Raw genomic sequence first — 24,744 nt, 5'->3', positions numbered from 1 at the left:
CTGCACATCCATGTATACAAACATGCACGCATGTAGAAAATACATTCATACACGTAAAGTATTTTTTTCTTAAGATTTTTTTTTTTTGGTTCTTTTTTTTTCCGGAGCTGGGGACCGAACCCAGGGCCTTGCGCTTCCTAGGCAAGCGCTCTACCACTGAGCCAAATCCCCGACCCCGTAAAGTATTTTTTTAATGAACCAAAAGTTTTTATTTTAGTTTTTATTTTATGTGACTACGTGTTTTGCCCATATATATTGTCTGTGTACCACATGTGTGCATGCAACACCCATGGAAGCCAGAAGGGGGTGTCAGAACTCCTAGACCTAAAGCTACATTGGTTGTGAGGCACCATGTAGGTTCTGAGTCTCGAACCTGGAGACTCTCCAGTCCCCAAAGCTAAGGGTTTAAATAAGACGTGGATAGTGGATGGGTGGAAGAATTGGCAGTTGAACAGAACAGATAGGTTAACACACACCAGCCCCTCCTCCTCTTCCAGCAGTCTGAAGAATTAACCAGAACACTGACTTCAGGTCAGAGACAGCCTGTGCCAATGTGTCCTTCAGAGGCTATATCCACACTTGTCCCTGGCATCTGAAGTATTTCTGAACCTCTGTGGGAGAGATGGTGAGTCAAGCCGGGCTCCAGGGGAACAACTAGAATGTCCTTTAAAAGAAACCTGGTGCTTTTCCTGAGACAGATAAATTTCCCATCAAATTGCAACAGGCCTGCCACGGCTGAGTGTGGGTCAAGAATCCTGTTCTCCAAGCCCTGAGACTGAATTTTTTCTGAAGGAGCATTTGGCTCTATCCCATTAGGAAGCAAAACCACCTAAGGATCTGGAGCCAGGGTCACTTTCTCTGGCCCTTTGGGAACTACAGGAAGAAGCCCAGGCCTGCTTCACCACCAGCTGCGAGTGAACTCTTTGCTCTGGGCCCTGCGCGAGGGCTTTGTGAGTGCTTCCTACCAGGCCCAATCCTTAGGAGAGAGGAGAAATACAAACAGGCATTTTTAAAGTTGAAAGCTCTTCCCAGGGCTTGGCCTGTCACCCCCGGTATAGAAAGACGCTAACCTTCCTGATGCCCAGTTGCAAGCCCAGTCCTGTTTCCTGGCCCTGTCAGCTCAGCCCCCCAGGGGCTCCAAGCTTAGCAGCACTCTTACTCCATTTTTGGAAGCTGCCAGACTCTGTCCAGTCAAAAGGAGCCTCTAGGGTTAATTTTTAGGTCGAACTGCTTTACTTCTGTCCTTCCTTCTCCCTGACCACAACCTGTTGAAGTTGTACATAGGGGTTTAGGCCTATGCCGCCCCCTGCCCCCGCATTTGGAAGACTAAGGTGGAAAGAACCATGAGTAGTTGGAGGGCTACAAAGCAAGGTCCTGTCTTTTAAAAAAAAATTATAACAAAGTAAAAAATTTTATCAATTTCTCAGGATTGAGTGCTAAAAGTAGCTTTATAGCAGTGTTTTGATTTTGTTTTATTGTCCTCTCTCTTCCTCTCTTTCTCCTGACCCAACCACCACCCCGTGTCTCTCTCTCTCTCTCTCTCTCTCTCTCTCTCTCTCTCTCTCTCTCTCTCTCTCTCACACACACACACACACACACACACGGGCGCACTCGCGCACTTCTACCTAGCTCTCCTGTCGTTCCTCCCTCTCACCTCATCCCCTATCCCACCAGAGTGAAAATAACGAGCCCTCCAGCTGAACAGGTTAGCAGCCCACCTCTCCCCAGGCCAGTAGGTCTAAATAGTCCCACTTAAAAAATCAGAATGAAGGGAGGGCTCACAGATCAAGCGCCTACCGCACAAGTGTAGGATGGGAATTCAGGTCCCCAGATCCCACATTTGCCCAGGTGGAGAGGGCTTAGCCTGCCTACAGTTCCAGCCTTGGGAGGCGTCAACAGGAGAATCCCAAAGCAAGCTGGTTACCAGACTACCTATATTAGCAAGCTCTAGGTTTCCTCGAGAGACCCTGCATCAGTGAATGAGCTGTAAATAGATTCTTCAAGGATGAACCCTGGCAGAAAACTTGGGCTACCTCGTGCATGTGGACACGCTTGCATGCACACCCAAACACATGTGCCAATAGCAAAAACACGCATACACACATGCATACACATGACACCCACATTCCTGAAAATAGAAAAAAGAAAAGATTTAGACGTTAGATTTCAGGAGGTATGGTAGTGGTTGTTGTGGTGGTTGTAGTTCATTCACAGGAAAGACCATAATAGATGTGTAGTCTTTAAAGATTTATTTATTTATTATATGTAAGTACACTGTAGCTGTCTTCAGACACACCAGAAGAGGGCATCGGATCTCTTTACAGATGGTTGTGAGCCACCATGTGGTTGCTGGGAATTGAACTCATGACCTCTGGAAGAGCAGTCGGGTGCTCTTAACCACTGAGCCATCTCTCCAGCCCCGATGTGTAGTCTTTAAATAGGAAGTTCTGTGTGAACTGAGGTCACACATCTGGGGATCAGATCTCTTTAAAGATAGGCATGGTGGCATACATATAGCTGTAATTCTAATGCGCGCACACACACACATCCTGCTTAGCCATACTCAGGCAAGTTCCTACATTTTCTCACCTATAAAATCAGGGTGGTAGTGCTGGTTGAATTAAATGATCCCTGTAGAAGGCTCAGTGTGAAGTCTGACGCAAAATTTCTCCTGCTCCTCAGAGTGGCACCCCACCATCCCCCCACCCCCGACAATCCTGAAATCACAGAATCCCCATCTCATCTTTAAAATGTGTTGTGGCATCATTTATCTGCAAATATGTCTGTTTGATTTCAAATGAAAAATGCTTTGGGGGTTGCATTGAAAACAAAACACATTCAGAGGGAAATGAGACTGGCTGACACACACATTGTTAGGAAACAGCAAAACATTTCTGAAGGCTAGATACAGACAGTTTGGATGCTAAACGGTTCAAATAGACAGACTTTTGATAGCAGAAGACGTGGCAGTCGGACATTTCTGAGCATTTAATAACCGGAAACCTGGGTTTCCCCTCCCCTCCCAGCGCTCTGCACTCTGCTTGCGGTGAGCCCAAGGCCTTGTTGCCATCCATTCTCATAATCCCTGCCCAATACTGATCATTCCCATAATTCATTAATGAGACTGTAAGCTAGATACTGAATTATTCATGCAAACAAGGTGAAGAGAGCCAAACGCAAAAGCTTCCTGTCGGGGAGCTGGCTGTTCATTCAGCTGTTGGAAAAAGGGAGAGAGATTAAGACCAAACCAAAATCCATAGTCCCAGTTGATGTCATGGCTACGAAGCCTCCAGAGTCCCGGGAAGGGAAGCAGACATTATGGCTGGACATTCACAGCCCGGAAGCAGATAGTCTGGACCAGAGGATCAATCTGCATGTTTTTCTCTTTCCAGAGGCTGTGGGAAAGGCCCCAAGAGGAATGAAGCGGTTCTTTGTCCTCTTTACAGAGCACTGGAGAAATAGGACTGCTTCAAGCTTAACCCTTCATCTCCCCAAGGCCAGAGAGCAAGCCCTGTGAAGGTCATATCCTAAACAGGGCTCTTTCTGCCCTCCTAGGATAGCTCTTCTGGGTGGGGCCTCACAGGCCAAAGGCAGCTCCAGGGATAAGTTGAGGGTTCACTTAATAAAGAAGGTCAGCTTTTCAGCTCAGGGGTTTCTTCCTTCATTGAGGCGTCCTTGTCATCCCCTGCCTCAGTGCCAGGCTCCATCTTCGGCTCTCCTCCATCGGCGAGATCTCCAGGTTTCTGGGAGTCCTCTATCACCTCGGTACCTTTGCTGGAATGGCAACCCATTGTACAGGGACAGCGGACCTGGTGCTCCCAGACCTATCAAAAGGATCGTTTGATGGATGGAGCTCTAGAGGCCAGAGCTAAATAACCCTTCCCCAGAACACTGTTGCAAAGAGAGCTGTTAGGGTTTCTATGGCCACAGGAAACACCCCTTGGCCACCTCTGGGAGGGAGGCAGGACTTGGAACACTGCCCTTGCAGCTAACTGGGCAAATTCAAGCTCTCTGCCCCACTTCTTTTCTTTGTGGGACTTCCTGCAGTCCTTAATATCTTTATAGATCACCACCTCCCCCACCACCTAGTTACAGGTAAACATTAGCTTATTCCTTCACAGAAACAGCAGTTACCATACAACAAGGTGTGGCCTCCCTTCTTGTCCCAGGGCACATCCAGTCCTGGGCTTCAAAGATTCCCCTGCTTGGAGGCCATACTATTCTAGTATATCTGCGACCATGGATTCCCAGGGTTACCCAAACATATAACGGGGTAGGGCTCTGTGCCAAGCAAACTTCACATTCTTCTCGGGTCTGTAATTCCGACATGTAGCTCTAGTATCTAATTGAATATTAGAGCATTCAACAATCCATTTAACAGATGGAAACACAGAGGCACAGCAAGGTGGAATAGTCTATCTGAGGTAGTTACTAATGGCCGCAAACTAACGGAGCTGGGCGCTAAACCCGTCTCTGGTTTCACTCTTTAACATGGAGCCTCCGTAAGCAGGCTTCCCCAGCCCAACCTCCCAGCAGCACCACAGAACATGGCTCCCTCTCTTTACAACTTTGCTAGATCTAGATTTCAAAGCTCCTCCCATCAGGCCAAACTCACATGCTGCCACAGATGTCTTAGGCTAAGCAGCTGTCTGAACAAACTCAAGAGAGTCTGTTGGCTTGCTTGCTTGGTTTTTTTGGGGTTCTGAGGGTGGCTCACCCTCTTGCATGCTGGGTAAAGCTCCTCACGCTGAGCAACACCCCCAGCTTGTCATTGCTTTATTAATCTGGGGTGCGCAGCATTTTTTTTTTTTCTTTTTTTCGGAGCTGGGGACCGAACCCAGGGCCTTGCGCTTGCTAGGCAAGCGCTCTACCACTGAGCTAAATCCCCAACCCGGTGCGCAGCATTATTAATTAAATGTGAAATATCCCAAACTGGCTCGTGAGTACCCAGTCCCAGCTGATGACCTGTTTGGGGAGATTATGGAATCTTTGGGCTTCAGGGCCTCCCTGGAAGATGTGGGCCTTAAGGTTAGAGCCAATCCTGCTTCCATTCCTGCGCTGCACTGCTTGGTCTACACAAGATATGAGGGGCCTCTACCAAATATATCTTCCATCACAAACCCCATGACTTCCCCACCTCAAAGCACTGAGACCGAGAGACAGACTAACTCCACTCAGTCTTCTGCATGTTGCTTCTGTCAAGCATCTTCTCACAGGGACGAGAAGAGCAGCTAACATGGGTGGGCACAGGTTTTTGAAGCTGTCGGTGAGTGGAGTCAGTAGGCTAGCGATCGTGTCAGGAGTCCAGGGTTCCCGAGCTTTGCAGTCTACTGGTTTATTGTCTAACCACCCCTCTTTGTTTTCCTAACTGTAACGAGGGCATCATAACCATTGTCTCCCATTTGTTTGTAATTTTAATTTTATGTCCATGAGTGTTTTGCCTGCATATACCACATGCAGCCTGGAACTGGAATTCTGGGTGGTTGTGAGCCTCAGAGAGGGTTCTAGGAACTCAGCTGGAAAAGGCGGTAAACAGTCCACCACTAGGCTGCATCTCCCGCCTCGGGGCTTCATGTTTCTGACCCAACTCCCAGGAAGCCGGAAGGAAGATAATCGAGCTCATGAAGCTGCTTACGGAGAACGAGAAATCTACTAAGATTCTTGGCTGACCCCTCGTCTGGCCACCAAGAGTGATTTCAGCTCTAATGCAGTGTGGAGGGCAGATGGATGCTCCCCTTGGATGCCTTACAGAAATGTTCCCAATATTCCTCACAACCCCACCCCCACACACAGTCCTATGAGGAAACCCCATGTTAATTCTCCCCTAGAGTCAAAGTCAAGCCTGTAACAGTGGTCAGGTCGGTTGCTCCAGGTTTGAGATCATGAACTTGAGCAGCTCACTTCTACAAACTCTAGACTCGCTACCTCTGAATCCCAGATCTCCCACCCAGGCCCTTCTGCTCCTTCCAGGCAATTGCTTTCTCCGTCTCTGGGCCTGCAACTTCACTGATCTGAAGGAATGTGGCAAAGCTTCCCTATATGTCACCTTGCTTTGAGCCAGCGTCTTGGCAGTTGGCAGAGTGACAGGAAGACACGTGATGTTCTCTGTTTACTCTGCCATATACATATGCCAAAACAGGGACAGGGTAGAAGAGGGGACTCCATTTAAGGCAAACCTTCATTTGGAAACTGGAATTGCAGGCCAATGAACCTCTCTCTAATAACGATCACAGGTGATCCCAAGAAGCAGGCAGCACGGACCTCACTGAGGTAAGACGTTGGATGTTTAGGTGCCTTGCAGGGAGGAATAGACAGGACCCTTGACCAAGTAAACAGCGTTAAAAAATCTTGGCACGCCTGGTTACTTGGGACCATTTATTTTCATTCAAAGGTTCTGGCGAAACCCAAGACCGTAGCACTTTAAGTGAGGATTAACGTTTGCGTCCTGTGCCACATGAACCTCTTCCAGATATGGATTTGCCTCTGATGGAGATGATCATCTGCTAGTCTGTTAGCTGGCCTGGCACTGGGGACATCGCCAAACAGCCATCGGGTTGAGCCAATGGTTCAGCCAATAGCTGGGGGATGGGATATGAGCAAGACACATTAGAATGCTTTCAGCCTCAACCTGCTTCCTAGCCGGGAGTAGTGGTCCGTGCCTCGAACCCTGGTACTCGGGCAGCTAAGGCAGAGGGATTTTTGAGTTCCAAACCAACTTGGGCTATGTAGCAAGAAACCCCAAGGGCAAGGCCTGCAGCTCAGAAGTCCCCATGGTTGGTTTCTTGCCCGGTCTATGCAAGACTCTGGGTTTTATCATCCATGATAGAGAGGTGGAAGAAGAAGAGGATATTGTGGGCTCTGGACTGCTTGAGGTTGACAGTCAGGAAAGGTTATACATAAACAGGGTGCTGTGGTCCTGGTGGTTGGGTGCGATGGCTTTTATGTCAAGATTTCCACATAAACAGGCTCTTTATTGGCTTACTCCACAGCAGCTGCTGAGTAACTCCTTTTATCCCTTTCCCGCCCCCTCGAGCCTTTGTAATAAATTTAAAACATCTCAGGATTTGTCCTTTATCAATATCTTCGGGGGAGAGAGAGAGAGAGAGAGAGAGAGAGAGAGAGAGAGAGAGGAAGAAGAAGGAGAAGGAGGAGGAGGAGGAGAAGAAAAGAGAGGGGAGGAGAGGAGAGGAGAGGAGGGGAGGGGAGAGGAGAGGAGGGGAGGGGAGGGGAGGGGAGAGGAGAGGAGGGGAGGGGAGGGGAGGGGAGGGGAGGGGAGGGGAGGGGAGAGGACAGGAGAGGAGAGGGATATACCAACAATATCATAATAGGATGAGGCTATGGCTGTACCACTAGTAACCCAAAGGGCTAAGGCACTTGGGAAAACATTGGGCAGTTTCTTATGAACACACACTAACCACAGAGTAGTTCTCTGCAGTGCTGGCTGGCTGGCCATCACAAGAGGAACTTGCTTAACAGACGTTGTCTTTAGGTTCTGGAAGAGGGGGAGTGTTAGTGGTGCCAGATCCTCTGGTTTATAATGAGAACTCTTTTCCTGTTTACAAATGCCTCTTTTCCATTGTGAGACTCCCGGCTCTTGAAACTCACTTAGAACCGTGTAGGCCAGGCTCATCTCAAACTTGTAAGAACCCCCTCACCCTCTGCCTCTGCCTCTGCCTCTGCAGCACGGGGATTATGAAAATGCACCATCCTGCCCTCCTAGGACTTTAGTGCGAGCCTTGAACTCGCCTCTTCCTGCCTCAGGTTCTGAGAACTAGGATTATAATCTACTTCTACTCCCTGCTCCATCTCCATTTTTATTTACTCAGTACTTTCTTTTTCTGTGTGAATGCTAAACTGAGCTACAGCCCTTAGCTCTGTTTTTAACACAACTGTCCAAGGTTTGATTTTAGGGACTGTGTAGCTCACAGATCCTGAACACGTCGCTCTGGAGGAGGCCTGGAGCTGGAGGCAGAAGCAGCTTGATGCAGAGAATCACCCTGCACCATGACTGGAGGTCAGGACAGCAGCTGAGTTCATGCCCAGGCTAGAGTTCTTCTGTCTTCCTTCTCCCCTGGGGCTTCCTCAGGCCAAACTTAGCTGGAAGCCAGCAGGCATAGAAACCATTATTCCCTGTTGAGGTCAGCCCTCAGGACGCAGAGATCATCAGCCTGAAGGACACAGAAGAATGGTCTGTAGCTGTGGGGAGGGACACTAGACATCTAGCAAATCCACTTGGGTCCTGTTCTCGGTGTCATGGACTGTTAGGGGAGACCACATCCTTCCAGAAAAGTCTACTGCATCACAGAATATAGGAGGCATTTTAACATGGAAAAGATAAGTCACCATGGAAAAGAGGACAGGAATGTTTATGTTGGTCCTATAAGAATGGACCGTTGGTTAGGCAGGAAAAGGATAAGACGTCCAGGCTAAAATAGAACACTGGGTATTCGTCCTCTGAGAACTATGGACGTCTAACAGTAAAAAGACACATGGGGATACAGCTCAGTGACAGAGCACAAGGGGAGCCTGAGTATGAAGAAAACTAATCAAGACAAAAGCCAGCTTGGTGGTGCATGTCTATAAACCCAGCACTTAGGAGGCAGAGGCAGGAGGATTGCTGAGAGCTCAAAGTTGGCCTGGTCTACTCAGTGACTGTCAAGCCAGCAGCGGCTAAAAAAGAAGACCTTGTTTGTCTTCAAACAACAGGAAGGAATGAAAGGAGGGAGGGGAAGAGGGAAAGAGGGAAAGGGGCTATAGAAGAAGAGGAAGGGAGAAATTCCTTCCTAGAGCCTGCCAGGGATGATTCTGTCCTCTAGTCCTGTGATGCCACCTGCTCCTCTCGGGAGCCTGAGGCAGGAAGATCCCAAATGCAGGGCCTGCCTGAACAGCTTAGAAGACCCTGTCTCAAAAATACAAAAAACGCTCAGCTGTGGTTTTCTTGCCTGGCTCATGTGAGGCCTTGGGTCAGCCTCGAACTCCTGGTTTATTTTTCATTGGGTTTATAATCCCAGCTGGGTAATCTGCAATGGTATGTCCAGACAGGATTAGCCAAGGAAAGGAAGAGGTACTCTGACTGGGAACAGTGCAATCAGAGGAGCAGGCATCTCACACTGATCAGGAAGGGAAAAAGCAGAAACTAGCTGAGCATAGCCATTCACCTTTGTCTGCTTCCTGACCGTGGCTACAACGCAACTAGCTACCTCACAGCCCTGCTGCCATGATGTCCCTAAAAGAGGAAGTGAAGTCGGGACAGAAGAAAGGGCGGAAACAGACGTACAGAGACCATCTGGAGAAAAACTACTACTCACGGTTATCTGGTAAAAACAGCTGTCAGCAATTATCCCGTTTTACAGACAGGAGAGAGATATCATGACATCCCACTCCTTATCTGCTTCTGGAAACATGTCTGACCACAAGAAAGGAATTTCTCCTTTGATCTCAGTCTCGGGATCCCCTAAGGCTGATGGAAAGATAAGCCCACCAACAGCGCCATCACTGGGAATGATGCTGGGAAGCCCTCGGACCGGAAAGCCTCGTGCAGTTTGCCCAGTTGCAGAGGCAACTCCACAGAGCCCATCGACATAATAAACTTCCTGATCCACCAACTCCATTTCTGCTACTGAGCAGGGCAGCGTCCCTCGGTCAAAACCACCTTAAACGGTGAGACAAGCTAACCCTTCCTTACGTTGCTTTCCTCAGGTGTATTTTACTCCACCAACAAGAAAAGTAAATAATTCACCCCAAAACAACAGCACCAATGGCAGAAGAAGAGAAGGGGGAAAAGAAAGAAGAAGGGGAGGAAAAGGAGGGAGAGAAGGAGTGAGAAGAGGAAAGGGAGGAGGGGGAAGAAGAAAAAGCAGAAGGAGGAGGAGGAAGTGGAGGAAGTGGAAGAGGAGGAGGAGGAAGGGGGAGAGAAGGAGTGATGGAGAGGGAGGGAGAGAGGGAAGGGAAGGGAAAAGGAGAGAGAGTAATTCCTGACCTAGAACCTAGAATAGTCCTGTGAAGTGCACATGGGATTGAAGGTCACTTCTAAGTTATACCTCTTACCTTCAGCCCCTGCTTAACATCTCAGTCAGTTTTCTCATCTGTAGAATGTGCTAGAAATAACCGTTTCCTGAGACCTTAGGGTTGAACCGATGAAGAAACGTCAGTGACAGCCTGCTGTCGGACCTTATAACCTATGAAAGGAAAATCATTTTTTAAAGGGGATGCAGTTTGTGATCTGATCCAGCCAAGCCCAATGACCTGAGTTTGGTCCCTGGGATCCACATGGTAGGAGAGCTCCCACATATCGACTTCTGGTTTCCACATACATATCATGTATGTTCATGTGTACACATGCAATAAATAAATGTAACTAAGTTAAACGGGAAAGTCTTTGCAGGTCCAGCATCTGTGTCAGTAACTTGTCTTGTTTCTATGACTACCGCAATTTAAGGAAGGAAGGGTTTTATTTGGACTCACAAATCAAGGATACAGTCCATCATGGCGGGCAATGTATGATGGGAGGGTGTGGCAGCTAGTCCCATCCTAACCATAATCCAGAAGGCGAGAGATGCATGCTGATGTGTAGTTCACTTTCTCCTTTTCAGCCACTCCAGAACCCCTGTATCAGAGCTGCCCATAGTTAAGATGGATCTTTTCACTTCAACCTAATCTAAGCGTGCTGTTCTTCCTGGGCTTGGCTCCTTGATTCTAGGTTCTGTCAAATTGATATTAAGTATCACAACCCCAGACCAGAAGATGTCCAGGCATGTCACGGCTATTTATAAATACAGCATTGCCCGTCTCACAAGGCTAAGCATCCTTCCTGGGTACCCAATCCATGTCTCCTTGGTCTCATTGGCATCCCTGCCTTTTTCTCTAAACTTCCTTCTACCAGGTCCTGATGTCATCCTGCCTGTGTCCACAGGGTCTCTATTACTATATTTTTCCACTGTGGATACTATTTCCCCCTCAGCTTATGAGACACATTGTTTCTTACATAAAAATTAGGTAACATCTCAGAACACAATGAACTTATTTATTTATTTATTTATTTTTTGGTTCTTTTTTTCGGAGCTGGGGACCGAACCCAGGGCCTTGCGCTTCCTAGGTAAGCGCTCTACCACTGAGCTAAATCCCCAGCCCCGAACTTATTTTTAAAAAGCAAAATGTAACAAAATCATCTGCAGGGAATGAGGATGAGAACAAGGAGCCGGGAAAGAGCGTGCCTGTTCCCTCTCTCCTGTGTGCGCCTGTTCCCTCCTGTCTCCTGTGCCCGCCTGTTCCCCTGTTTCCTGTGTGTGCCTGTTCCCTGTCTCCTGTGAGCGAACGCTTGTTCCTTCCTGTCTCCTGTCCGCGCCTGTTCATTCCTGTCTCCTGTGTGCACCTGTTTCCTCGGTCTCCTGTGAGTGCCTGTTCCCTCGGTCTCCTGTGCGTGCCAGAAGCTGATCTGTGCAGGTTCTCCGGAGTCAAATCTGAGCCGCGCAGTTACCTCAACGTTACAAATCTTAGTTTCTTCACTGCTAGTATGAGAAAAACAGTAGTGCCTACTGTGTAGGATTATTGTGAGGGTTAAATTAAGTCAGTAATTTAAAGTTCTCCGTGTCTCAAATATAAAGCTATTAGAGCTAGAGAGATGGCTCAACGGTTAGCACTTGCTGTGAAGTGGACCGGAGGACCCAAAGTTTGTTTCCAACACCCAGATCACGTGGTGCAGAGCCTCCAATAACTAACTCTAGCCCCAAGGGATCAAAAGCCCTCCTCTGGCTTCTGATAGCAGCCACACAATGCGGCATACATTCACACAGACACACATACATATGTGTGAGAAATGTAGAAGGTTCTTTGTTCCTACTAAAGATAGTAGGCCCCTCTGACACGTGTCCAGAGTTTCTGAGCTTCCCCTTCCCCTGTCCGATTAGCCATTCTCACCAGACTGTAGAATTTTCATCAATGGGATGATTGGTTCTTAGTACCTCCACCAAAAATCAGAGACAGAGGCCATCTTGCCTGACAGGGCTCATCAGCTGGGTTTGGGTCCTGATCAATCCATCCTTTGACACACACACGCACAAGCTACCTTGCTGAAAGACTCCAGTTTTGCTCATATGTGACACACACGTAAATAAAAATAAATCTTCTGAAACGTTGTTAGTGTTTCTGTTTGGTGATTGTGGGGTTCTTGTTTTGTGATAAGGTCTCTTGTAACCAAAGCTACCTCCTTGTCTTGTACCCACCTCCCAACTGCTGGGGTTAGAATTATGAGATTCTATGCTTGGCTCTATTCTTACTATTATTGAATTATACTACCTGTCAACATTTGCCGTCCCCCAGAGAGGCCACAGCCTAAGAGGAACACCTTGTTGATAGCTGCAGTTTCCAAAACACCATGGTTAGTAGAATAGGAAAGTGTAGGAGAGCTTCCAGGGGAAATCCTGGGTATTCTAACCCTATTAGGTCATGCCAGGCATCAGACTTCTCCAGGAGTGAGGCTATAGTTGAAGACTTTGTCCAGACACGCACCAGGACATGGCAGAGAGGAGAGAGCTCATGTAAGGACTGAGCAGGGGCAGTGGAAGTGACTCAGAGGTATTTGAAAGTGAAAGAACAGGAATTCACCTGCCACTTGTCTTCCCCCACAGGCTGGTAGGCTCCTCTGACCAGATGACTTTCACCCTGGCTATACCAGGCAATGAGCAAGCTGAGGCTGGCCCCTCTGTGACACACCTATAACTGTCTACCTTTCGCCCTTCTAGGCATTGATTACCTGAAGGTCTCTCCTTCCACCCACCTCTGCCTTTCATGTTCACGTGGAGCGAATTACCCCAGGGCAGAGTCCACAGGTGGAGGAAGCGTGGGGTGACTGAACCGATTGCAGGGTGGGGTGGCAGGAGGCATGGTTTAGACTTTTCAAATACTCCACGGCTGACACGATCGCCAAATGCCACAGGAAGAACTGGCAGTCTTAAAAGAAGTTTCCCATGTAACTTAGCACCTTGTGTGTCTACCACCCTCCCCTTCTGCTTCTTGGGGCCCGTCCAGTAAATAGGCAATAGTTTACAATACCGTACTTGGTAGTGAAGAACTGATTTGTATCATGCTAAATGAGTATATGTGTATTGCATATACATGTAAAGTGTGTTAACATGAGGCAGGTATGTAGCTCAGGGGTAGAGTACTTGCCTAGCATGCTTCAGGCCCTGGGGGTCTATTCTCAGAATAGCAAAGTGTTTGGATATTACATTCAATACAAACTGGAAACGGGCAGAGTTGTTTGTTTTTTTTTTTTTTTTAAGAAAAAAAAAAAAAAAGAGGGGCTGGAGAGATGGCTCAGTGGTTAAGAGCACCTGACCGACTACTCTTCCAGAGTTCAATTCCCAGCAACCACATGGTGGCTCACAACCATCTGTAAAGAGATCTGATGCCCTCTTCTGGTGTGTCTGAAGACAGCTACAGCATACTTATATATAATAAATGAATAAATCTTTAAAAAAAAAGAAATAAAAAAGAAAGAAAGAAAGAAATGTGTTTATAAATTCTCTAAAGCTGGGTGTGGGATGCACTCCTTTAATCTCAGGTCTCAAGTTCAAGGCCATCTTGATCTATGTCATAAATTTCAAGTCAGCCAAGGTCTACATAGGAAGACCCTTTCTCTCTCTCTCTCTCTCTCTCTCTCTCTCTCTCTCTTATATGTGTGTGTTATACATATATAGAAACAAGTGTGTATATATGTAAATATAAATATATGAATTTCCAAGAATGTATTTAATATATTCACCACCCAGATCCTCCCAGATCCTACTTATCCAACTTCCTGCTGGTTCTCTCTCTCTCTCTCTCTCTCTCTCTCTCTCTCTCTCTCTCTCTCTCTCTCTCCCTCTCTCCCTCTCTCCCTCTCTCCCTCTCTCCCTCTCCCCCCCTCCCTTGGGCCCCAACTTATGTCCCCGCTATTCTTGGACGTGGCAGGTAGTTCCTCAGCTAGGAGTAGCCCTTCCTGGCCACCTCCCCACTCCACACTGGTACTGCGTCTGCTTTGTCTTGTTCTCTTTGGTGTGCAGTGCTGTGAGTGTGACAGGGATTTTGCGGTGTTCTTACGTGGATCCCTTGTTTGCTCGAGTGTCTGGTGTCTCATTTAAAGAAGAAATAGAAGAGGCATACATGCATTAAATAATCCACCATTTAAAAACAATCCACTTTAATATATATATTATATATATATACATATATATGTATATATATACTTGCTTACTGTGTGTGTGACAAATGAATACCTGGAGCTCGCTATGTAAACCAGACAGGCTAGGAACTCACAGAGGTTCACCTGCTTCTGCCTCCCGAGTACAACCAACCGCCACGGTGTTGTTTTGTTTTGTTTTATTTTGTTTTTTCTAAATCCACTATTTTTGTAACACTGTTCACTATGACCGGCCTGAAGATCCCCTCAGCTCTACAATGCATGGTAATAAGACTTCCGTGGACAGTGGACTTCATTTAGCATCATCTGATCTTAATTACCAGCTAATTAGTTCTCAGCCTGGAGCTGTTCTCCCTCCAACCAGGGAGACATTTGGAAACCCAAAGGGGTGTTTTTGGCGTCACAGTGATGAAGGAGGTGGCTGCTGGAATGTAACGCTAAGGAGTCAGGGATGCCAGATGACCGGCCAAAGACATGCTAATGAGCCTCCGGAAGAAACACCACCTGGGTGGCCAAATCCCAAGGGTTCTAATTGTGTCTCCGGGACTCCACCCCCGTGCTGGCGCAGACTGGGTTGTTACAGATAGGTCAGCCTACGGTAATGGAGGGATCCAGAAACAAGAGAAAGGGTGGGAGGTGAGGTGAAGGTTGCTGATAAGGCTACGCTTGAAATAAACCCAGTCCCGGGCATCTTCGGATGTTCCCAACATGTTTAAAGGAGAAGCCACGCCACACTAGGGCGTACTGAAAGCTGATGTTAGAAAGGAAAGATCCATGAGCCCTGCCAGGAAAATCTCAGGGTGGATCCCAGGTCAGAGGCCCAGACCTGACAGCTCCTCCACGCCTCCAAGAAAAAGTACAACAAATTCCGTTCCCCACGCTCCCCAAGGGGCGAAGGTGGTGCAGCCCAGGCCGGATCTGCGCCCCCGGGCTCCGCGGTGTTGGAAGCCGCCCGCGTGGGAAGGCCCAGCTGCATTTCCGCCCTGCACTGCGCTCGCACTTCCCAGCCCCTGCCCGCGCTACCTCCTTACGGCCACTAGGTGGCGCCTGCGCTCTAGTGGGCGCCTGTCTGGCGCCGGCGAGGGAGACAGATGGAACCAGAGTCCTAGGGTTCCGGGGACTGGAGGACAGCGCCGGCAGCCAAGGTAAGGATTCCTCGGGCGTGTCCCTAGAATGTCTGAGGCTGGGGTGGGTTGGCCGCCGCGCAACCTCGTTTGTGGTCTGCATTGATGACCAGCGAGGACAGAGCGGCCACGTGTGCTGTTGCCCCAAAAGGACCTGGAGCCCCGCAGTCCCAGAGCTGGGCCTAAGCTAAGCAGAACCCCAGGTCCCTGGCTCAACTCAGACATCCTTCGCGAGCCTGGGCCTCCGGAAGGCATGCCCAGCCCCCACACAGCAAGTCTTCAACACAGAAAGGTGATACTACTGTCCTAGGGTGCCTCCAGTTGAGCTGAGGGGTGAACAGGGTCCTAGCACTTCTCAAACTTGGGCATGCGTTGATTGTTGGTTAAGGAATTGTAAGGCATGTTACTGTCTGGGTTCCATACCTCCACCCCCACCCCGAACCCCAGATGTAACTGGTTTGAGTTGGATGTGGGAAGCTTTTATTAAAAACTTCCCCCAGGGGATTCCAGCTTGCAGCCAGATTCAAGGGCTCTTTGACCGAAAGAGTAAGAGACGAACGGAGGGTCCCTGTTACAAGCCTGGAAGGGTTCTCTTCTCTCCCCTCTTGCCTTTTCAGTCAGCGATTGCCTCTGCCTTTGGACTGTCAAACTCAGGGTGACAAGGCAACACCCTACTCCAAAGGGTGGAACTCAGAAGTGCCAGAGAAAATAAAGCCAATCGTGTACAGTATGAAAGGACTCCCCAAGTGGGTAGGAGGAGAGAGGGATTCTCCCCAACTCTAATCCCAGATGAGTGCCGGAGCTGATCCAGGCTGCCCCCATCATTCCGAGCAATGGAGCCAAGTATACCAGGAAGAACCTTTGTATCTAGTAAAAATGGTCTCGGGTATCTTACATAACAGCATAACAGCCTAGTGTTACCAGCAAAAACCTGGGATCTCCAGAGCCAGCCCTCCCTTAATTGTGACCTTAGATAACTTACCCAGTCGCCCTCACTTTCAGTTTCCACATCTATAGAATGGGTACAGCAGTATAAAACTCTTAAGAGATGCTGTGGGAACTCTTAAAACAGAAAGTCTGTGTTTACAAATAGTTCTGTGCCAGGCAGGGTGCATCCTGTGCTCCATCACAACCTTTACCATAATCCACAGAGTAGCAGGTACTAGAGAAAGTACCCCATCTGATAGCTAGCGCATACCATAGATACCCCACTTTGGTGTCTCAAAAGCTGGGGCTTAGAGAAGCCAAGGGGCTTGCTGGAGGTTATCAACACAATCAGAGGTGATTGGGGGCTAGGAATGTGGCTTTGTTAAGCATACATGAAGGCCCTAGATTCTTCTATACGTGAGGCACGCACACACACACACACACACACACACACACACACACACACACAAAGCAGATCTCACATTTGTGCCCTGGGCAGTCTGTCTCTAGCCCATGAAGAAAGTTCAGTGCTGAAGACCGTGGGGCCAAGTACCTAGTCCAGGGGGTGAACCCATGGTCACTAGAATGACCCTTCCACTGGACTTTCTCAATTCCTCAATAGAAATAGAATCACTATCCAGCACTTACTGTGTATCAGACAGGTTTCCTGACATCATAAAACGTGGGCAAGACAGGGAGGGGTAAACCGGCCCTCCAGGAACTCATACCCAACAATGAAAACAGCTAGAAGCTCACAAGAGCTACACTATTTCAACAAACTCAAAGGCTCGATAAATTGGATTGTGTCTCCCCAAATCAATGTCCCTCGTACTTTGACAGTCATATTTGAACTTTTCAGAACATCAAAAGTACCGTCGCCTAAGTTTGGTATGTTAGTGCACACCTTTTACCCCAGCACTCAGGAGGCAGAGGTAGATGGATCTCTGAGTTTGAGCCCAGCCTGATCTACAGTTCGAGTTCCAGGACAGCCCGGGCTATCCAGAGAAACCCTGTCTTGAAAAAACAAAAACAAGCAAAGAAAAGAAAAAGTTGTCACCCAGCACTCCTGTCCTGAGCTGAGGTCAAACGGGGAGAAGTTTTCTCATCTCTCTTCAGCTGCCCATCTGCAGACAATAGCTGGCTTGTAATGGCTTCCCTTCTGGCTGTCTGGAATTACTATGGATACAAAAAGCTGCATGCGTTTTGTGCAACGTGAACTTTACTTTCAGTCTTAGTCTTTTTCTGGACCAGCAGTTTGCAGAAGGTTCCTTTCTTGTCATACAGTAATGAGCTGCACCTCTCGGGCAGCCATGTGATCAGCCGGGGAAACACCTACAGGCCCCGGCGTGCCCTGTTGTTGTGCTAGCATGTTCAACTCGTTGGGTGCCTGCAGTGTTCCTCCAGCCTACAATATGTTCTGCCTCCAGTTGGTTTGTGGGTACTGAAGGCCTTCACAAGTAGAGGTTATTATCGTAAACTAGAATTTGTTCTATGGTCTAATGGGTGCCATGATGGTGTGTGTGTTTGTATCTTTTCTTGGTGTCTTGGCTGATAACAGTGGTCCCTGATCCCAGTGATAGAATGCTGACCAATGTCCCAGAGCTCAGAAGTTATGTGTCCTGTGAAAGAAATCATTTTGGAAAACCTTTCTTCAGACAAGGGTTGTGGTGCTGTTAGCAAAGTCCAATGCTGAGGAAACAACATATATTAAATATGAAAATAGACTGGCGGTAGACTTTACCTAGCATGTACAAGGCCCTGGGCTCCATCTTCAGCATTACCTATGCACAGATCTTTAGACAGGTAAACATAAAACAAGGATGTGCATTGACCTCAGGTACAGATAACGTTCGAGATAAGGTATCCTAGATAGAGAGCAAAAATGTAAAGGTCTGGAAGTGGCCAAGATCAGGGTAAGGTTAGAGATTTCTGCTGACCCGGGGGCTGGGGGTGTGGTGGTCAGAGGGAGATACACTGAAATAGTAATATGCTGGAGGGAGCCTGGCCAGGTGGCTCTGTGTTTGGTGGCCAGATCCCATTTCATCCGATTAGCACAGTAATTCTGGCAGGCTGGCCAGGACAATTTGCACCTTTGACAGATTGGCGGAATCATTGTCCTAGGCTATTAAAAGAATTCCTCACCTGACGTGATGACACATGCCTTCCATCCTAAGGAAGAGACAGAGGCAGGGGGATCTCAGTGAGTTTGAGGCCAGCCTGGTTTACAGAGTGAGTTCCAGGACAGCCAGGACTACATAGAAAGATTCTGTGATTAGGGGGCTGGAGAGATGGCTCAGTGGTTAGAGCACTGACTGCTCTTCCACAGGTCCTGAGTTCAATTCCCAGCAACCACATGGTGGCTCACAACCATCTGTAATGGGATCTGATACCCTCTTCTGGTGTGTCTGAAGACAGCCACATACATAAAATAAATAAAATACATAAAATAAATAAAAAATAAAGCCTTAAAAATAGATAGATGATAGATAGACAGACAGACAGACAGACAGACAGACAGACAGACAGACAGACAGATAATAGAAATACTCAAAACTTACCCAGCTGGGATGCCTGGAGTTAGGATTATGAGTTTAATCCTTAGCCTTAAGAGGCACAGGTAACAAGATCACAAGTTCAAAGTCAGCCTGAACTACTTAGGGAGTTAGGCAAACTTGGACTATATAGTGAAAAAGTGTCATTTCTTAAAAATTTTACTCTGCTGGTTAGTAGCAATGCCCCAACGCACACATACATGCGCGCGCACACACACACACACACACACACCAGTTCGTCCCTCCCACCTCTACAGCCTGCCTCGCATAGTATCCAGCAGACTTTTGGGTCAGATCTCAGGTTACTGCTGTCAGTTTGGATGGGTTAGAAGAGACATCAGTGACTATGCTGTAGCAAAGCCACCAAGCATGAATGACATTAGCAGGACACCAAGCAGGAAACTTACGGTTTTTGTTTTGTTTTGTTTTGTTTTAATAAAAATATTCCCACTATCAGTGGCTCATTGCAAGCCCCTGCGATTACTACCTCGGGCATGGAACACTGGCACACAGATATACCAGCAAAGGAGAAGCTGTGGTTCAAGATGTCCCTGAATTGGCTTGGCATTCAGCACGCCCTTCATGAGTAGCCAGGCTTGAGCCTGCCCCTTGTCCCTGATTATGACCCAGGGGTCCGCCAACCTTTTCTGTGAAGGCCTTAACCTTGGCAAACCATTATGACTCTAGTTGTAGTTATCCAAGTCTGCCACTGTAGGGTGAGAGTAGTCACAGAGGGTGGATGAGGAAATGAGTCCAGCTGTGCTCCGGAAAAGCTTCATCGTCTCTCATGGTTGTGTGCAGTATAATTGAAAAGAAGGTTTCCAAAAACTTGTGTGTGTGTGGGGGGAGGGTGGCGGTGGCATGGTGTCTCATACCTCTCACACCTGTGATCTTTGCACCCTGGAAGCAGAAGCTGGAGGATCCTAAAAGTTAAAGGTCACCCTGGGTATAAACTCACAACCAAAGAAATGAAAAGAAATCGTTTTCCTTCTTAGTGTTAGGAACAAATTCAGTGGCCTTCCTGTGCTAAACAAGCCTTCTACCGCTGGGCTACCAATGCTCCCAAACCCCTTCCCCCGACAGCCCCTACCTCCCTCCCCACCATCACCAGATACTTTCCCTATAAGCTGGACCAAATTCCTGGGGCCCGGTGATCTTCCTGTCTCAGCTCTCAGCTTCCTAAGGAGCAAGAATTACAAGCATGTGTCATCCACCAGGTTGGTCTCATGGAGTTTTTAAAAATGTATCTTACCCTTTAATTTTTTTTTAACCTTTGAGATGGTAAAAAAATAAATCCTTCTGAGCTCATAGGCTGTCTGTCTGAGGGTGGGCAATGTGCTGATATGAGCTGGGTGTTTTGCAGGCTCTCCATCCAGAATTTTAGGAGCTGAAGGGGAGAGGGAAGTGACCCATGAAGAGGCAAGGTAGCCTAGGGTGTTTCCCCTGGAGTCTGCCATTGGCTCAGGGTTGCTGCTAAGCCATCCTCTTGGACACATCTGGCCTGAGCAGCTGCTAGGAGTACTTTGTGGCTAGAAAATGACTTACGGCAGAAGGAAGTGGGAGGCACCACAGCCTCTGGATGCTCTGGAAGAAGGCACGAGACAGCCAAAGCATCTGCTACACAGGGCGTCTGACCTTGCCTTCTAGGGGTGCTTCTTGTTGGCTGGGTATCTTGTAAGATGAATTGGGTGGCACTGGAGATGGTGAGCAGGCTGGGAAGGGCTTTCCCCATCTACAGTCTCCCTCCCGCCCTGCCTGCCTCAATGGTACCCTCAGGACACCTTTCTTACAGGAGCGTGCGCTCCACTACACAGGCCTTTCTTTCATTTCCTCAGCTTACCAGATTTTTCTTTCTGATGGCAGTCAATTAATAGAAGGCTCAGGGAAGTGCTAGAATGTTCTAGGGCCTCACACGTGTTAAGAAAGAGCTTACCCTCCCAGCCCTCTAGAATACCTCTGTGGCTTTTCTCCTTTTAAATTGAAAAACAATACTCTTCCAGTCCAAAGAGCGTCTCACAGGCAAGAGTGAGTGTGGTTATTTAATAACATTGCCAAAGTTGTTACTGTTACAATTTCATGCACGCTCCAGCACCTAAGCAAACCAAATGTAACCAAGACAGTGTCCTCCTCTTCAAACCCAGGATGTGGAAACTGTTTCAAGAACAACAGTAACAACTGAACTAACTCCCATAAGAGGAACAATTTGAAAACATTGTTTCATCTTTATATTTACAGTTACTATCCATACAGGCCAAATGTCACTGAGTTGTGAGTACAGATAGCAGTTATACAAAGTTTCCTTTGAAATAACTAATAGGGGTGGGCCAACTCTGGCCTGAAGACTGGAGTTCAGACACACACCCCTTTAGACCCCTTTAGGCCCAGCCCTCGGGAGGCAGAAGCAGGTGGATCTCTGAGTTTGAGGCCAGCCTGGTATAGATAGCCAGTTCCTAGCCAGTCAAAGAAAGCTACATAGTGAGACCCAGTCTCAAACAAAACAAAAAGCTGGTCCTGTGTAATCGCAGGGTTTTGGAGGTAGAAAACTGCACCAGGACAAGCTGTCTAGCTGGAATCAGCCAATTCCTGTTTCAACAAGAGATTTCACCTCATAAAGTTTGGGAGTGGGCAGGTGGATGTGATGCAGAGAGACACTTGAGGTTAACATAGGTATGATGTGCCATACAAGCACAGGCATGATTCCTGCACACACGTACATCCACATGTGAACATGCATGCCCATGTAGACATGAAAACCCCAATTAATGAATTGATCCATCGGAACTGAGGAATGATGGCTACGCCTCTAACCCCCATACCTGGAAGGCAGAAAGAGAAGTAAAGGAGTTCAAGGCCATCTAGGATGTATCAAGATTGCCAGCACCCTGTTCCCATTTTTCTTTTCTTTTTTTTAATTTTTCTTTCTTTCTTTCTTTTTTCTTTTTTTTTTATTTTTTTCCCCATTTTTCAAAAATCAACAAGAGGGGCTAGAGAGATGGCTCAACAATTATGAGAACTCAGGGTCAATTCCCACCACCCACCAGCAGCTCACTACCCCCTACCTGCAACTTCAGTCTTAGGGCATCCCAGGGCACCAGGCCCACACATGTAGGTAGTCACACATGCAGACCAAACACTAATACAATGAAATGAACGATTAAAAGAGCAACAAGAGCTTGATTAAATTATTTTTAGAAGTCATGTCATATAAGGAATAAAGTATTAAATAGTGAAATAGACAGGGTAGTGTCTGGAGAGATGGCTCAGCAGCTAAGAATGCTATATGCTCTTCCAGAGGACCCAAGTTCAGTCCCTAGCACCCACACTGCACTTCACAACCATCTGTAACTCCAGTTCCCGGGGATCTGACGCCATCTTCTAACAGTCTAACATCTGTAAAGCATCAGGCAAATCCATGGTGTGTGCACAAACATGCAGGGCAGGCAAAAAAAATGTTCATATGCATAAAATAAATAATTTAAAAACCTTTTAAATGATAGCTGATATAAGAGTTTGCTAGGCCCTGGGTATGGTGGCATGTGTCTCTTCTCCTTCCTCCTCTTTTTCTTTGTCATTGTTGTTTTCTGGGTTTTTGTTTTGAGACAAGGTGTCACTATGTAGACCAGGCTGGCCTCAAACTCTAAGAGATTCCCCTGCCACCAGATCAGCTCTGATTCTCTCTTTCCCTATCTCCTTGTCTCCCTGTATCCCTCTCTCCAAGCCCCCCCGCTCCCCATGTAAGCCTGGCCTCGAACTGAGTCCTTTTCCTTCATTTTTCTAAGTGCTAGGATTATAGGTGTGGGACAGTTAACCTGCCTATTTAACTGCCACATAGTTATTGAGTGTGTTTATGGGACATAGTATACTATTACAAACTGTTATTGTATGTGATGATTAAATATCTCTCTCTCTCTCTCTCTCTGTGTGTGTGTGTGTGTGTGTGTGTGTGTGTGTGTGTGTGTGTGTGTGTGTTCTACATCATAAGTTCCAGGTCAGTCTGGATTACACAGTGAGACCCTGTCTAAAAATAACTAAAAAACAGACCCTATCTGAACCGTGGTCCAATGATTAAGAGTACCATGGACGGGGTTGGGGATTTAGCTCAGTGGTAGAGCGCTTGCCTAGGAAGCGCAAGGCCCTGGGTTCGGTCCCCAGCTCCGGGAAAAAAAAAAAAAAAAGAGTACCATGGACTGCTCTTTCAGATCATAGAAGTTGGGTTCCAGCATCCAAGTCCCAGGGCTTCTTGTAACTGCCTCTAATCCTAACCACCAAGAGAGTCTGATGCTTCCAGCCCCAACAGGCTCCTGGTCTCACATGTACATACATACATGCACATATATGTAATCAAAATAATAAAAATACATCAAACGCAAACAAACCAAAAGGCATGCCCTCTGTGTAGCTGCATTCTCCACCTCCTCTCTGACTACTGTCCTCACTTCACCAAAACCCACTGGTTGACACCGTGCTAACTTTTTTTTAGCTTCCATATGCAAGTGAGAGCATTTCATGTTTGTCTTTTAGTATCTGACTCATTTCATTTAACACTATATCCTCCAGGCTCATCCACACTGCCACAGCTTGTAACTTAATTCGTTTCAACCAGGTCTTCTAGAGCCCAGACTGGCCTTGACTTTATCGTAGCCCGTATCTTCTCAAGAACAAGAACTGCAGTTGTATTCCACACACCCAGCAAGTAGCAAGAAGATTTTTGTTGTTCTTTTTGGTTTTTTTTGGTTTTTTTTGGTTTTTTTTTTTTTTTTTTTTGTGGCTGAGTAATATTCTACTGTGTATGTATACCACATTTTCTTTTTTGTCTTTACTTCTTGTGTGTCTGCCCACATTTCATTCATTCACTGGTGAACACTGGGTTGATCCCGTCTTGTGACTACCGTGAAGGATGCTATGGGAGATCTCCTCAGATGTACAGATGTCTCTTCAGCATCTCGGTTCCTTTCATTTGGATATCTACTCAGGAGCAGGTTTACTGGATCGTCTGACAGGTCTTTGCCAGGCCTCCACACTGCTTTTCATAGCGACTGGACTGATTTACATTCCCACCAGCAGCAAAGGGTTTCCCTTTCTCTGCATCCTGCTGGCCACCCTTCTAAACACTTCGCCCATCTAATTCAATCTGTCTTTACTGCAGCCATCAGGGTTAAAGGCTATTTAAATGAGATACTGTTTCACGTCGAGGAAACCAGTCAAAGGAGGTAAAAATTTTGCCTGGAGTTACAGAGGGAGGGAGGGACAGTCTGGGGATAAACTCATGTGGTCTTCCTCCGGAACTGCAGGTTAAACACTGCTAATCTCGACCACACCCAACCACTGCCCTCACACTGGGGATTGAATATAGGGCCTCATACATCCTAGGCAGGTACTCTCCAGCTGGATAGATATTAATAGATAGATATTAATCTATACAAACTGATTTTTAAATGTTTCCTGGGATAGGCTCTTAGAGGTAGGCCTCGCATTTGGAATCCTCCTGACTCAGCTTCCCCAGAAGCTGACATTATAGGGCTAGGCCACTAGGCCTAGTTTCAAACCTAGGGCCTCTGAAATGTTTGCCCATGTTCGGCTCCTGAGCAGGCCACCAGCCTGAGACTGAGCTTAGTCTCAGTGCTGCCCTGCTTTTCACAGAGCTGACAAAGAGAAAGGAAGGGGGAAGTGGTACTTGAATAACTGAAGTAAAATGTGATTTTAAAAGCGTTCCTCCTTTCTCTCCCTTCTTGCCCTCTGAGAGACTGGCCACAGGAAGAGCCTGGATCACCTCTGCCTACTCCTTCACCTCTCCAACAATAAACTCCTCCTCTCTTGCAACTAAAAAAAAAAAAAAAAAAAAAAAAAAACTCCTTTAAAAAAAAATTTAAACGAGGAGCTCTGGCTTACACCTCTAATCCCAGCAGGGGTAGGTAGATCTCTGAATTGGAGACCAGCCTAGTCTACACAATTAGTTTTAGGA

At 47.3% G+C, this 24,744-nt stretch overlaps 2 protein-coding genes across 3 annotated transcripts in view; one reads left to right on the top strand and one right to left on the bottom strand.

Moving 5' to 3' along the window:
- Positions 1–2,234: 2,234 nt before the first annotated feature.
- On the bottom strand, positions 2,235–16,338 carry LOC147999351 (CHD9 neighbor protein-like). Its single transcript, XM_087596613.1, has 2 exons — positions 16,286–16,338; positions 2,235–3,824 (listed from the first exon to the last, which is right to left on the bottom strand). Exon 2 carries the CDS (start codon positions 3,789–3,791, stop codon positions 3,633–3,635), a length of 159 nt encoding a protein of 52 aa, XP_087452739.1. The 5' UTR covers positions 3,792–3,824; positions 16,286–16,338; the 3' UTR covers positions 2,235–3,632.
- Chd9 (chromodomain helicase DNA binding protein 9) overlaps positions 15,243–24,744 on the top strand; it is a 223,711-nt gene continuing 214,209 nt past the window's right edge. For both annotated transcript variants that reach the window (XM_087596599.1, XM_087596608.1), the window contains exon 1: positions 15,243–15,324. The gene's annotated coding sequence lies outside the window, so the exon portion shown is untranslated. The remainder of the gene's footprint in view (positions 15,325–24,744) is intronic.

This window comes from Rattus norvegicus, chromosome 19, assembly GCF_021556685.1.
Source record: "Rattus norvegicus strain SHRSP/BbbUtx chromosome 19, alternate assembly SHRSP_T2T, whole genome shotgun sequence".
Taxonomy (NCBI): Eukaryota; Metazoa; Chordata; class Mammalia; order Rodentia; family Muridae; genus Rattus; species Rattus norvegicus.
The sequence above is the reverse complement of the archived record's forward strand: the minus strand, read 5'-3'. Positions and strand labels throughout refer to the sequence as shown.